This window comes from Peromyscus maniculatus, chromosome X (genome assembly GCF_049852395.1).
Source record: "Peromyscus maniculatus bairdii isolate BWxNUB_F1_BW_parent chromosome X, HU_Pman_BW_mat_3.1, whole genome shotgun sequence".
NCBI classification, from domain to species: domain Eukaryota; kingdom Metazoa; phylum Chordata; class Mammalia; order Rodentia; family Cricetidae; genus Peromyscus; species Peromyscus maniculatus.
The window spans coordinates 117,084,965-117,100,947 of NC_134875.1; the positions used below are offsets into that span (position 1 = coordinate 117,084,965).

The 15,983-nt window shown below is 41.4% G+C and overlaps 1 protein-coding gene across 2 annotated transcripts in view; it reads right to left on the reverse strand.

Moving 5' to 3' along the window:
- Window positions 1-4,791: 4,791 nt before the first annotated feature.
- Window positions 4,792-15,983, reverse strand: part of Mospd2 (motile sperm domain containing 2) — a 40,074-nt gene continuing 28,882 nt past the window's right edge. The window contains exons 9-15 of one of the 2 annotated variants that reach the window (XM_042268959.2): window positions 13,433-13,609; window positions 12,618-12,730; window positions 11,618-11,714; window positions 10,774-10,870; window positions 10,231-10,360; window positions 7,513-7,615; window positions 4,792-4,972 (exon numbers count right to left, since the gene is read on the reverse strand). In XM_042268959.2, coding sequence (XP_042124893.1) covers window positions 4,931-4,972; window positions 7,513-7,615; window positions 10,231-10,360; window positions 10,774-10,870; window positions 11,618-11,714; window positions 12,618-12,730; window positions 13,433-13,609 — 759 coding nt within the window. In that variant the 3' untranslated portion in view covers window positions 4,792-4,930. Of the gene's footprint in view, window positions 4,973-5,987; window positions 6,614-7,512; window positions 7,616-10,230; window positions 10,361-10,773; window positions 10,871-11,617; window positions 11,715-12,617; window positions 12,731-13,432; window positions 13,610-15,983 lie in introns of those variants that run through there. The other variant, XM_006973198.4, reaches the window with a different exon arrangement.

Here is a 15,983-nt window from a genome sequence, read left to right on the forward strand (position 1 = left end):
TACTAGTTTACTCCCCCTTGCTCAGCCCCCTAAGGGATGTCTCAGCAAGGTTCTTCTGTTCAGCTCCTCTTGCTCAGCCCCCTCCCCAAGGGAACAACTCTGCAAAGGTTTTTCTGCTCAGTCCGCTATGGGATGTCATAGCACTCTCCTTCTCTGCACCGATGAATGAAGAGCTTCACACTTAAGACTCTTTGAGAAAGATTTTTTGGGGAAGGAGGAGTCCGGGAAGAGTGGCTGCCTCTACCAGGGTGGCGAGAACAGCCCACAACTGACCAGGCAGGGCGGTTTATATAGATCTTTTGGGGGCATAGTTAACCAGGGATTGGTTAGTTTTTTTTTTTTTTTTCTGCTCAGGGATTGGTTAATTTTGTGGGTTAGGAACAGAGATGGCCCTGATTTCAGAGCCAAACTGTGTTTCTTTCACTGGCCTTTCTTAGCTTTTTGAATCTAATTCTAAGGCATATTTCTTCCACTGGCTCTGATTCTAGGGACAAAGAGTGTTTCCTTTGTACTGGTTTCAGTATCACGGCATGTTTCTTTGGTTCTGGGTTTGGCAATAAAGTATTCTTTTCTCTGGCTCAGGTCTTAGATCCAGGCTGTTTCTTTCACTGGTTCTCAGCTCCAGGTCAGTGTGCTTACTTTCCTTTTTCTGTGATTGGTTGGTTTCACTGGTCAGTTGGCCAGGGGCAGAGATGGCTCTGATCTCAGAGCCAAACTGTGTTTCTTTCACTGGCCTTCCTTACCTTTTTGACTCTATTTCTAAGGCCAGGGCATATTTCTCTCAATGGCTCTGATTCTAGGGACAAAGAATGTTTCTTTGGCACTGGTTTCAGAATGAGGGCATGTTTCTCAGGTTCTGGGTTTGGGGATAAACTGTTTCTTCCTCTGGCTCAGGTCCCAGATCCAGGCTGTGTTTCTTTCCATGGTTCTGGGCTCCAGAGTCAGGGTGGGTTTCTTTAGCCCGTTCCTTTTCCCTACAGTGTGTGTGTGTGTGTGTGTGTGTGTGTACGCCTGCATGCACACATGTGAACAATAAGGACAGGGGGTGTTGGGTGCCCTGCTCTTTTATACTCCCTGCCTTATTCCTTTGAAATAGGGCTAACTCAGTGAACATGGACTAGGCTGATGGCCAGCAAGCCCCAGCAATCCTCCCCCCCCCCCCCCCGCCCCCCCCAGCCCCCGTGTCTCTTCCAGCTCTGCAGTTACAGGTAATACCACATCCTGCTTTTTAAGCTGGGTGCTAGGATCCAAACTCTGCTCCTCTTACTTATTTAGCAATAAGTGAACTGCTGAACCACCTCTCCAGTTCCAAGAAACCAGTTTTTCAGCTTTTCTATCACCTGTTTTTCTTGGAACCTTTTATGTTCATTCTCTTTTTATTTTCATATGGTTTAGTGAAGGTAAAGCAATGTTGGATCTGCCTATCCTCCATTTAAACCAGTTTCTCAGATGTGGCTGCTTTGGGTTTATTTTAAAACTTTGATTTTATTTACTCTTTGTGTCTTTCATATCATGCATCTCGATCCCATTCATTTTCTGTCCCTTCGTATATGCCCTCTGCCCTTGCAGCCCACTCCCTGCCCCCCAATAGAATTTAAGAGAAAAAGGGAAAAAATCTCATCATGGAAGCTGCAGTGTGACACAGTGAGTCATGCTGGAAACCCCTTTGTCCATATGTCTTCACTTGCAGGTGTTCATTGCAAAGAGTCATTGGTCTAGTTTGAGGCCTCTGGTTTCTGCTACATTGTCAAAGCTGGGCCCCCACTGGGACTCCTTTTGGCTACCCTGATGTTGCCCTATGTAGTGGAGATCCTGGAGCTTTGGGTCTGTAGGACCAGTCCCCTCACATGCTCCAGCAGATCCCAGATGGGGTGGACTCACCTGTCATGTGGCAGCATGAGTGGGAGAGAGATGCTCCCCACCCCCTCACCTCCAACAATCAACATCTGAGGCATGTGGGAGAGCTGGCCCTGAGGTCAGAAGAGTGGGAGAGCCGTCCCTGCTCCTCATCTGCTGAAGCACTCCAGAGATGACCACTGTGCCAGGCGTGGGCACCACAGTAGAGCTAGTTCTAGGTGGTTTTAACCAGCACTACAAGTGGGAAGGTGGCTCAACTTGCCTCCAAAGTTGCACCCTCATGTAATCTTGGGGAAAAGAATGACTTCTAGGATCCTCATCCTCCTTGCCCATAAAAACCAAGATTTTAGGATAAACTGAGGCAGGCTGTTAGGAGAAAGGAACATGAACAACTTGTCTTCCAAGGACCAAACTTGCTCTTGAGTGTGCATATACTTTTTACAGACAAGGGGCTGGTCAATTAAAGCAAACATATGGGATCCACAGGACAATCTTAGGTGTCTTTCTTAAGTCACTAGCCACCACTTATTTTTTTGAGACAGGGTCTCTCTTACTAAATGTGAAGCTTGCTGAGTAGATAGACTGGCTGGTCAGTGAGTGTTTATATTCTCCTCTCTGCTTTCCTAGTGCTTGAATTACAAGTGTATGGCAATATGTCTGGCCATCTATCTATCTGTCTATCTATCTATCTATCTATCTATCTATCTATCTATCTATCTATCTATCTATGTATCTATGCATCTATCATCTTTCTTTCTCTCTCTCTCTCTCTCTCTCTCTCTCTCTCTCTCTCTCTCTCTTTCTTTCTTTTTGTGTCATTTGGGGATCAAACTCAGGTCCTTGTGTTTAAAAGGCTCCCAATTGTTCAGAGTGAACTAAGTTCCCAGTTATCTTCAAATGTTTTAACATGCACAAAAGTTTAGGACACATAAGTGGGGTGGGGAAGGTATGAGATTTTGGACATTAAAAGCCAAAACTGTTTTTTTTTCAAAGGAAAGAAACCATCAGTAGGCAAATGGAAAGGATCTGATGTGGTGATTTTATTGGGGTGCCAGGGCAGGGGTGGGAATACTACCAAGCATGGAAGTTTGAAGAACTGACATTTGGCTCTCAGTGAGGTGTAATGTTCAGGATATTCACCCATGAACAGTTCTAGGAAGGCAGAGGGAGGCCAGCCTCAGTGGACAGGTTAAATGTGTTATTTCCTCACTCTCACACCTATCATGTACAAGATATAATCACCCAACAGGGAGAAGAGACACATGGGCTACCTTTCCCTAGATATGAAGAGTAGGGAGGTGACTAGGACACATGGGAAGAATTCAAATCCGTTCCTTTGGACTCTGGAGGGAGGAAACGGCCTGTGTGTTTGGGAGGGCCCATGGTACTAGTGATGTCAAGAACCCTCCAGTGGGTGGTGAAAAGTGCAGGGAGAAAGAGCAGCTTTTTGGCATCAACCCTTCCCTAAGCGAAGATTTCCTGAGAAACTTGCTGCCCAGAAAAGCTTCCTTTAGGAGAGCTCACCCAGTCCAGGTTGGTACTTCACTCTGCGGGCTGATGTTCTGTCACTGTGAGTCACTTTTTCTTTTATCACATGTGTTGGGCCCTTCTCCTCCCTGATCTTATATCGCTGCTTTTCAAATTAGGAGGACCAGTTATTTATTTGATTTCCATGAGGGGCTGCTTTTTGGGAAAGTTATGTCTTCTATTAGTGAGGGGACAATGGTATCAGCTTCAAAGGTCTCTTCTATCACCAGCTTGGGCTGTCTTTGTGCCCTTCCATCACCCAGTCACCCATCAAGTACCTCTGTGCAAGGACTCAAGTAGGGGAGACATGAGGCAATCTAGACTTCTGTGGCCCCAGAGTTTCAAGCTAAAGCTGTGAGTTTAATGTCCCAAACCGCACTGGTGTGCAGCCTAAACTAGGCACAGGGACGGGGAGAAACTGGATGCACTCAAGGATAGGGTCTCTTGACATGGAATTCATTTTTGGAAGCCCAAGGTAGTGTCCTTACAAAATGCAAAGGCGACCCAAATGGAATGACGATGATCTTTAGAAGGGAAAAAATGGTCTGAACATTGGGGGGTTTTTTTAAACAATGATTTATCACTTAGAGACAAGAGTTTTTTCCTGATGATATTTATTTCATAAATGTAATTATTTTCTAAAACATATTAAAATAGAAAACATGTTCTTTTGATCAATTTATACAAAGAAAATACCAATATAGTAATAAAAATACTGAAAATATATGAAAAGCACCAGAACATTAGAGAAATGACACTGGCAACAACAATTCTAGGAATATATTTTTTATAATTATACAATAAAGTGCTATTAAATCCAGTCAAAATTAGTGGCAAGATATAAAAAGTTATGGTTTTATGAAATTTGAGACTAGGTTTACCAGTAATTGCATTTTAGGCTACTTGCAGATCAAGCTAATGATTTTTTATTAATGTTTTCATGGAAAATGTATTAATTTCCATTCCCATGTGAAAACAAAAATCAAAATGAAAATCCCTGGCAATTTGATCATGAAAAGGCAATGACATGATTAGAGATAAAATTCCTGATTAGAATACCAAAAATAATCATGCAAATGTGATTAAATTAAATGAAGACAGAACGAAATATAATGCAAATATATAGATTAATCAAGATTAGTAGAAAAGTTTAGACGCCTTTGACATTATGGTTAATTTTCTGCAGTTCTGTTTAGTCACATTCACCACAGTTTTGAGGAGTGATGTAACGATGTATGTGTTACATTCATGTATTACAATGAAATGTATTACAATGAATGCTAACAAGGTATGTTACTAAATTCAACTGACCAGACATTAAGCAAGGAAGGGTATTTAGTGTGCCAACACCATTTTCTTATGAAACATTAAAGGGACACTGTTAGGACAATTTTATTCCTCATCTTGGCTAATTGATTCTTCATTTATCTGATGAGGAATGAAAAGCACAGACAAATACTCTGGGATGAGATTACATTAAGGCCCCAAATCTACCACTTGGGAAGTCACTGTGAACACACAGGGACATAGATACTGTGCACAGTACTTAGTGTGGACTGCAGTCTGTTTCACATCTGGAGGTGGCAAACTGAAACAGAAAAACCCAAATTAAGACAAAGGATTACACTAGTGTCCTTTTAAGGTTTTATTTCCTCAGCCGACTTTTGAAGGAGCTCTGTTACATCACTCCTCAAAACTCGGTTTTGGAGTCAACTTCTTCAAGCTGAAAGCCCCCAACTCTACTCCTGAGAACAATAAATCTCCAAACATGGCTGCAAATTCATTTGCTAGGCAGACCACTTTTCTTTAATCAAAAGTAGATATACATTTGAACCTAAAGTGACTGAAACTGGTCATGTTGATGATAACACAAACTAATTTCATTAGCTTCTGCTTCTGCAAGGTGTATCCCTGGAGGAATTTAGGAGCCGTGTGAATATACCAAAGGCAGAGTAACAAGTGGTCCAGAGAGCCCATTGGAAGTAGTGGTTCCCATCCTCTCAGCCTCTTTGTTTTGCTTTTATATTTGCACACATGGATACTCCAGTCTTTTCAAGTTTTCCTTCTCACCAACAATTTTAACAAGGACCATTTTGAACGCAAGGTTGGCTATACTAACAATCAGCTAAAACAACTAGACTCTCAACAACATTACCTAAAGCCTTTCATTTAAAAATGAGGGTGCACAGGGCATAATCTGTGGTCCACAGAGGAGACTCCTTTGCCCTGGAATGAAGAAGAAGATGGAACAATGGAAGAGTAGGCCCTTACACTAAACCAGGCAAAAAGGTTCAGTGTCCAAACAGAGTGAACGGCATGAAACTGCATAGAATTGACTAGAAAGGGGGGCTGTTTTGGAGACTTTCTTTCTGGGCACTGTTACCAGAAATCAACAAAAATTCAACCACATGGAGCTTTCCATATTGTGTCAAAACCAGAGTGTTCACTAAAGAGCCCAGATTAGTAAGAGGCAGGCTGCTCAGCAATGCTGAGAAACAAAGGCTAAGGTGGTTTGCCATTAAATAGCTTTACATTCCAAAAAGAATCTTGACTATCATCTGGAAGGAGTTCTCAAGTTACAAAGTCATGATTACATAAATTACTCTGTTTAAGTATGTTTACTCTTCAATATACATATTTTACATACATAGTATAGAAAAGCGATTACGTCAGCTCAGCTAGTAATTCTATATTTTTTAAAAAAGCAGATTACATCTTTTGGCTACAACAATGCATGTTACTTAGACTTTTCAGCTCAGCTCATGTATTTACATGATACAACTTTGCTTTGAAAGCATTCAAATCAAAAAGAAAAAAAATAAATTACGTCTAAGCTATTAATTTACATAATGCATATGCCTTTACTTAGTTTCCTAACTAGCTATAGTCTCTAATAATCAATGCCTTGGACATTTCTCTATTCAAACAACTGATTTTCAAGCTAGGTACCCTCCTATATGCTACATATTTCCTTTTAGGAAGCCCAGATGTACAGTAGTTCTAGAAGGGGGTGGAGAAGTTTGAGTGGGGTCTGTATACCTTCTCCAGATAATGTCTGAAGGACTTAGGTTTCTGACCAGGCACCACTTCTTTAACTGTATAATGAATAAAAGAAAGACACAACAAAAGCAAGCAAGACCATTGTTAAGGCAAGCAGCAGCTGTTGGAACCAGATAGAGCGCTGGAGTTGGTCTTCAAGTTTCCTATTGCTTTCTAGTAAACGATTGAGCTGAATGGGAAGAAAAAAAGGGATGAAAGTTGATATCAATGAAACAATCATAAATCATGCCAAACTGGAATATCAGAACTCCAAACACTAAAGGGATGGGACCCATCTACTCTGAAAGGCTGGGGGCTAAAAATGCAAGGAGGCATCTGATGTAAAGTTTGGTAGACACATATGTCCTTCATGCTCTACTCTGAAAGGTCCAATTTTCTAGTTGAAACAAGATAGAGTTATCACTTCCTGGAGGTACAGACACCTTTGGGCTATCTAGATCTCTTTGGTTTCTCTTTCCTTTTGGGCATCGCACCTAGGGCACTTCCATGATAAATAAAAACTCCACCACTGAGGTAGATGCATGAAGCCCTTTTGTTTCTTTCCAATTGAAATGTACTAGTTGGAGCCCTTTTCATATAAGGTGGAAGTCTTTTGTACTCACCAAAGCACTATGTGCTTTACTATTTGGCCCTAATTCCATAGTAAAATTGTCCGAGTCTTTAAATGCTTGTGGCCTTCTGAAAGCAACCTGCCATGTACCATTTCTAACTGGCCTTTTCACACAGAAGAGGGCACTTCCAAGCCAGGCATGGTGGCCCACACCTGTAAGTAACTCTAGAACTTGGAAGGCTGAGGCAAGAGGATTACAAGGAGTTCCAGGCCAGCCTGGGTTCAAGATGAGTCTTTGTCTCCAAAAGCAAAGAAACAGAGACCCCCAACAAACAAACAAACAAACCCTAAACCCTGCAAAAGAAACAAAACCAAAACCAAAAAAAAAAGGAAGAAAGAGAGCAAAAACCAACTTTCATTGTCTCTATTAAAAAGTTCCCTTAATTAGTGGAACACAGATGGCCTTCTGGTGCCGATTACCACTGGCGATTGCTTAGTCAGGCAGACAGCACACTTACCTGTAGATAGAGATCTTCACTGGTTTTATCTGACATGTTAGAAGCACCGTCTTTCAGCATGAGAGTGTTTGGTTTGCTGCTCTCAACAGTATGGCACCTTAACCTAGGAAATTCAAAGGAAATGTAACTTCTTCAAAGCTTTAGTAAATATTTTTTTCTGAAAGTAAAATAGGGAGTGCGGAGTTAAATGCAAGTGGTTGTGTACTGGAGGCGAAAGGTTTCATTCCTCTCCTTAGGCACAATTCAGAAGGTAGATCAGTCTATATTTATCTATTATCTTCTGGGGTCTTTTATTCTCCAGTGAAAATGAAAGCTTAGGCTTTGTGCCTGCTTCTAAACCACTGAGCTTAACCCCCAGTCCCCTTTTAGCTACCTAATGTGTGTGTACAAAGAACAAGAGGCTGTGCGTACTGCCCACTGCCCCAGGAAATTCAATAGAAGGCTTCTTTGTATGTTGTTCAGTAGAATTTACCCAGATTAGCTTTCAATTTCTAGAACGGAGGATGGTGCTTTATTAGAGCTTTTAGTCTCAAGCCACCGGGATCCCTCCTACCTTCCAGGTGAGAGCTCTGGAGAAGGCAGCCATTAGCAACTGGTAAAACCCCAAAGCAAAGAAAGTAAAGCAACTTACATTTAACGAACCCCCTCATTTTGAATGTTTCATAAGCACTTTGAGTTAATCTCCAACTCTTTTTGTGTCACTCACTCTTAACCTTGCAGAAATTTCCCATGCTTTTAACTAAAAGCAGAAAGATCTTGAGGCCCAGGTCACCCCTGGAGTGCATAGCAAAGCCCCATTTCACGAACAGAGCAAACCACAGTAAACCAAAACAAACAAAGCTTGACAGAATATAGGTTTTGTTCCTAGGCTATGATTTGAAAATCTAAGTATTGTTATTATTTCGTGAAAAACAGGTGGTACCTCTACTCAGTCGGACCTGCATCAACTTCTCCAGTGTTTTTTGTTAGCTTTATTTTCTTCTTTGAAACATGGTCTTCCTATGTAGTCCATGCTAGCCTCAAACTTTTGATCTTCCTGCTGCAACCTGCAAGCACTGTGTGTTGGATTATAGGTCCCTATTGCCATGTTCCTCATTTTTGGGGTGTGTGTGTGTAGGGGGATGGAACCTAGGACCTTGCACATGAGGGGCAAGCACTGCAGTCCTGAGCTGTCTCCCCCAGGCTGTTTATTTAAACAGTGCTCAAGTTTCTCATGTTAAAAACCTCAAGATAGGCTGGACATAGTGGAGAGCACTTCCAATGCCAGTACTTCAAAGGCTGGGCCAGGAGAACTGTTACAGGTTTGAGGCTAATGCTTGGCTAGACAATGACACTCTGTGTCAACGAACAAACAACCCCCCAAGCCAATAAGTACCCCCAATACCCAAGAAACAAACCACTACTGAAAACAAAAACAAAACCAAGACCCTTCATCAGCTTCCTAGTCGCTCTCCAGTCTGCCACACCTCTAGTCTAGCCCGGTTGTCCGCATCCATCTCTTTGGCATGGGCTCTGCCTGATGCGGTTCCTGCATCCTGCAAGTGCTCTTTCCAGTCAGCAGTACTTTCAGCAATGTGCCCATCAGTGAGCAGTGCCAGTACCTTGTCTTTCTTTATCTGCATGGCAGTACTTGGGACCACTGGTCTCTTCTCTGTTGACACACTTTCTTCCCTGGACTTTACTGACCTGACCAGAGCTGCCCTTTGACCACACAATACTCCTCCAGGTTGGGCCAAATTCAACACTCCTCAGAAGCAATGATCTAGTGCTCTGCTGGCTGTCTCCTGGCCACCCCCCCCCACCCCGGTTTTTCCTGTAAGCCCAAGCACGTGGCTTTTTCTTGAAACTTGTTTCGCCTGCCACCACAAAAGCTCTCTGTGCAGTTACAATCAGTCACAGTGTGACTTCCTTCCTCTTTCATTTCGTTCAGGTCCTAGTCAATGTGCCAGCAGAGAGACCATCCTTAACCACTCTATAAACCAGGCTTTCCTACCTCAGCGCTACTGGTTTGGGGGGGCTCATGATTTGGACTGTAGGAAGCTTAGGAGCATTTGCCAGATGCCACTGTACCCCACCCCTGAGTTGTGAAAAATAAAGATGTCTCTGGATGTTGGCAAATATTCTTGGGTGGGGCGAAGACGGGGGCGCCAAACTGATGCCACTTCAATAAATTGTAATCCCACTTTAAAAGGGAGTAAAGCAAAACAAGGCAGAAAGCAGTCTCCTCTTGTTTCCTTTACTTTCCAGTATATATTTAAAGACATTTGTCACAGATGACATACAAAGGCGCACACAAGTATCCAACTGTGCACTCCTGTTTAAATAGGATACTGTTTCCATGTTTCTTTGAGCAGCTTTTCTAATTGTTATCTACTGGGTTTCTTCATGTGGGAACAGAGTGGCTGAATTCTCTGAGTAGCTCCAGAGTCCTCCAACATGGGCATGCGCCAATGGATCTCAACTAGGGTCCACCAGTGGCCCTATACCTCCTGCCTTACCCTTCGACTTCACACTGCCACAGTCTATGAAGCAAGTAAGCATTCCCAGAAGGTGGACTTGAGCGTCAGAGATGTACACCTGTCAACTGGTCAGTCTGTGAGCAGCTCCCCCATTTCAATCCAGGCACCCCAAGAAAGGACAGGGCCATCCCCGCCATGCAGGAATTTCTGATTCTTAGTCTTCCATCTTATTTGAGAGGCTGTGAGTCAAAGCGCTTACCTATGTTCCATCACTTTGCTTCTTGGAACTTCTTTCCAGAACTGGGTCAATTCTGCTGGCCCAGTGCCAGATGATTGCTCCATTTCTGCAGCCATTATCAGAAACCGGTCTTGGGCAGAGACTCTTAAGCCTGTATTCCAAGAGAATAAGGTAACATATGAACACCAACTGTCATGGGGCTAGATATATGGCTTAATGCATTGTTACGATTTTAAAAAATATTATTTAAAACAGTTTTTAAATTTAAATATATTTTGATCATATTCTTCCCCTCCCCTATAAGTCCTTCCTGATTCTCCCTACCTCCATACCCAGCCAACTATAAGTTCTTTCTCAAAAAAAAGGAAACCCCAATACAATACAACAATAACCCCCCAAACCAAGAAAACACCACCTAAAACAAACAAAAAACCCACCAAACTGTAACCAAATAAAAGCAAGCCAAAAATCTGGTGTAGTCCATCATATATGGGTCAACTACTTCTGAACATGAGGCATTATTTAAGAATACATTAAGAAAAAAAATAAGGAAAGACAACTCACCTCCATGTGGAGAAACAATTATATCAATTGAGGCTCCAGGATCACAGCTGCTGTTGCTTGGCTTAACTCTGTACTTCTCTGGAGCAGTGGTTCTCACCTGGTTAGAAACAGTTACCACATGACCTCATGCTGGTTGGGAGGCATGGCTTAAGAATGACCTTACAAAAGTGCAGCTAATAAACAATGAATGAAGTCTATGCAACCACCTTGGTTGTTATGTGTAGAATCCTCTTTGTTCACCAATAAGATAAAAACATCCTGAGTTATTTAAAAACTGACTTTTTAAGTTCTACTGACACTTGGCCTTCCTCCTCCCCCTCTCCCCGCGCCCCCTTTTTGTGAGATAGGGTGTTACTTTGTAGCCATTGCTGGCCTGAAGCTGGCTATGTAGACCAGGCTGGCCTCAAACTCATAGAGATCCACCTGCCTCTGCCTCTCATGAGCTGGGATTAAAGACATGCACCACCACACCTGGCCCTAGCTTTCCTTTTGTTGTATGTGAGCAGATATGTGCACATATATGAAACATCTAACTTACAACAGTGAATCAGGCTAAAACAATCAAATCGAAGTACCTTTCCCCTCACATTTGGTACAACCTGGAGTGTCGTTTCTATTGGATCCTAATGTGGCAGCAAATATGAAGTGTAGGAGACTATCGTCACTATCAGCCCTACTAGAAGGGAATACAAAAGGGCTCAAAGTACTAGAAAAAAGAAGAGGGCACAAGCTGACTATGATATACACAGCTGTCCATTGCTTGAGGACTACTCTTTCCATCAGTATAGGCCTCCAATCACTTTCATAACTTAGTATGGCTTTAAGTTTTTGTTTTGTTTGTTACCTTAAAGGCCACTATATTTTTCGTGACATTTGTCAACACTATTAGAGTTTTCTTCTCTCCAGACTCCATGCTTCCGAAATATAATTCTTCGGCTGGGCTAGGTGGATAAACAAATAAGGCATTTATAACACTCAGACTAAACAGCATTCTAATCATTAGTCTGAAAAAATGTTTAGCCTATAGTTCACGCTCATTTGTACGAAGAGACTTCCTTATAAAAGATGACTACAAAAACAGTTACCTATTAGAATTTTGTACTTTAAACTTCTGATGCTGCGCATGCTAGGAAGCACTATGGTTTTCCCTAAGGTCAGAAGGAAAACAGGAAGGAACAGAAGAGAGAATTATGAAGATGCTGAATTAATCCTGTAATCAACACAATCTAAGGTGGATCTGTGTAAGCTCTTTGGGAGGTTATGGATTATAATAAAAAGAACACAGATGGTATTACCGCTCCAGCTCTCCCTAATTACAAACAGATTCGACTTGAGCACCTTTTTTACACCAATAGAGAAGAACATAATCTCACAGAAAGATTATTAGGGATATATTTAAGTAACAGAATAATTTCTTACTACACAATGGCTTTTCTGAGTAACGGAGGAGAAAAGACAGACACAGAAAGAAATTTGGAGTAGCAACCAGAGGGCAGTTAAACTAGTAAAACTAGTAAGTCTCAAGCTTCCAAGTTTGCTATTATTGGGTATTGTAATATCTATTACTTAAAATGAAAAGATTCAATTCTCCCAAAAAATTGTGTAGCTTAACATTAACCAAACTGTATCATTTGGGGTAGACTCAGTGGAAGAAATAATAAAAAGGGTAGTTAGAAATGGTCACTAAGCCAGGAAAAGAAGGCAGACTGTACTCCTAACAAATTGTACTGTCTACTCTCAACAGTTTAAACAAGAGGTAGAAGTTTTCTTAATCTTGCAGTCCTCCCTATCCCCAAGATGATCAAGATATGTTACAGCAATGCAGTGAAAAGGATCTTTGTTACCTGATGTGCAATAAGGGCCCTTTGAAAACACTCAATGGCTTTTTAAAAGTTTTAGTCTTTGAATCAACTTTTTCGGTTTCATCTGCTTTGGAAGCAGACTCAGTTGGGCTGATCTATAGATTAAAAAACACAGAAACAATGGAGACAAGAGGAAGCAGTTTTAGATCAAGTTGGACAAGTCACTGGGAGAACAAGTAAATATCAAATTCAATGCAAATTATAGGTGTTAACATGTTTAGCATGTCTGAATGACATGTTTAACATATACTGACATGACCATGAAAAAAATATTATATGATTCTCTTATAAACATGACATTCTTGAAGATATTTATTCTAAATTATAATCTACTTATCAAGCAAGCCATTGCTAAGTTTTGTAAAGACTGACAATTAACAAGTTCTTCAAAACAAGATAAAAAGGAACTTCATCCAGGTGAAGTTTTACATTAATCACTTATTTTTATCTTAGATAAATAAATATATTTTTGACAAAAAAAAATTCCTTCCAGATGGACTTTGCCAAGTTTTGCACAGAGTATGGACTCAGCTCTTTTTATTCAGGGAAAAAAAAAGTATGCTGCAATTCAATTGACCTCATCCCCACTCCTTCATTTTCTCAAGACTCGGAAGCATGGGAACTGGATTATCTCCAGGATGCAGGCCGAGCTGGGGAAGCGTGACAGTGCTTTCCCCCACGTGCTAGGGACTGAACTTAGGGCGGCATGCATGCTGGACAAGTGCTCCACCACCGAGCTACGGCCCAAGAGTTAGACGGCAGCTTTTGATTCCGTTCAACTTTATTCCTCAAATTACCTTTTCTGAGGGAACTGGTTGTTCTTCGTTAGACACTGTCTCCAAGGTTTCTTTACCATCACCTTCTATATCCTCTTTACTTGAGGTTTCATCCTCACTGGCAATCGGCCCATTTTCACACAGTGGTGTCTGGAAGTCATCATCTACCAGTGGTGGGTAGCTATACTTGAAAGGATCCTAAAGAAGAGAACTTGCCTTATCAGCCTGCTAGTAATGTGGAGAGAAATATTTTTCTCATGCTATGTTAAAAATTGATTACGTGGGCCAAGAAAATATGCTTAATTAGTGAAATAAGGAAAAGATGGGATTCATTTCAAAGAAAAAAATCAAGTTACATCTTTTTTGTTTTGTTTTGTTTTTCGAGGCAGGGTTTCTCTGTGTAGCTTTGCGCCTTTCCTGGAACTCACTCTGTAGACAAGGCTGGCCTCCAACTCACAGTGATCCGCCTGCCTCTGCCTCCCGAGTGCTGGGATTAAAGGCGTGTGCCACCACCGCCTGGCTCAAGTTACATCTTTAGCTTACTTCACAGCAAGAAGTTCAGATGGCCAAAAGCATTAAATGCGGTGTGTGTATCTTTGTGTGGTTTTTAAATCAAAAAGGTATGCATTAAAACAGAAGAGGAATAAAAGAGATCAGCAAAAACCTCAGTAGAGCAGACTCTCTGCACACAACACAGAACATAGGTGGTGCAATAACACTGACAACTGGCTCCTGATATGGCTCAATGGTAAAGCACTTCTCTAGCATGTCTGAGAACTTGGGTTCAATGCCTAGCATTACAAGTAAAACAAACCTCAATCAACTAAAAAATATAAAAAAGCCCATAAAACCAAACCAAAACATCAAGAGGGCTAAAGATGGCTCAGTGGGTAAAGTGATTGCTGAGCTAGCATGAGGACTTGAATTTAGACCCCATGTGAAAAGCCTGTAATTCCAGTACCGGGAGGCACAGACAGCAGGACCTTAAGGGTTCAGTCTAGGTAATCGGTAAGTTCCAGATGCATTGAGAGACCCTGTCTCAAAAAAATAAGGTCTAGAGCAATAGAGGAAGACATCTAATGTTGACCCCTGGCCTCCACATGTGCAGGCATGCACACACATGCACACATACTTATACACCACACAGAAGCAAGCAGGAAGAAACACAAGGGCTGGAGAGGTGGTTCAATGATGAAGAGTGCTTCCTGCTCTATCGGAGACTAGAGTTCAGATCCCAGCACCCACATCAGGTAGCTCAGAGCACTGCACTTGGGACTCCAGCTCCAAGGTATTTTTTAGCTCCTTTTGGCCTCCTTCCACGGGTATTTACACATTCATGTATTCACACACACACACACACAGAGAGAGAGAGAGAGAGAGAGAGAGAGAGAGAGAGAGAGAGAGAGAGAGAGAGAGAGAGAATATCTTTAAAAAAACAAAACACAAGTGAACAAAGCTTACAAAGAAGTGGGCATGATAGTTATATGTAATAGTTCTATGCCTATAATATGAGTACTGTAAAGTCTACAAGAGACCCTACCTCAAAAAAAGGGGAAAATTGCAACAATGGTTTTACTTTAATTGTAAGAATAGGATCAGAAATGCAAAATATTCAGTTTTTCTAGGTTAAAATACAAACTATAAAGTTTAAGAATAAGAAAGGTACAGACTTAAAATTAATTTTTTTGGTTCAAGTCTCTTCTGATTAATGAAAACAAACAGAAGGCCGCTGAAAACTTAATCCTGCTATTCTTTGGTTCTCTTCAAATACAATTTGGCCAGGCAGACAAAATATACCTATAATTATTTACATAGGTTTCGAACTTTAGGAAAAGTCGCTTTCATATTCTTTTTAACAGCTTTGTAAATACTAACAAAATTGTTTGATGTGGGGAGTCACCATGTAGTCCAGGCTGGCCCAGAACTTTGCAATCCTCCTAATTTTACCTTTTGGATACTGAGATTACAGGTGTGCAGTACCACATCTGGCCACAACATTAAACATTTCAAACACACCCACTTGTTTCTGATCTCCATTAATAAGTAATATAAATCAGTTAAAAAAAATTCCGAGGGCTGCGCAAGAGAATTTGCCTAGCATGAATTTGGCCACTGGTTTGATCCTTAGCACCCAAGACAAAGGAGAAGAAATCAATCAAAAGCAAACACCCCTTCCAAACTTTGGCAGCACATTTTAAAGGATGCATTTCAAATTAAATAGACTACTGAATAGGAAAGACGGGGGTGGCTGGGGGGGGCACACAAAATTCAGTAACTTATGGCTCATGTTAGCATACATAGCTGCAGACATAGGTGAAATCTTGCCACAGATTTGGAATGATCTCTATGCTGTGTTGTGAAGGAAAAACTGAGATGTATAATACTGTACAAATACACTATCTACTAAAAAAAATGAGTAGGAGGAAGGCTTATGTACACTTGCCTACATGCGCAATACACATCCCTGGAAATTAAGATAAGAAATGCAATCATGGAAGGCAATAGGGTGGTTGAGACAAGAGTAGAAGACATTTTATGAAGACCTGTTTCTGAATATACTTCTGAATCCTAA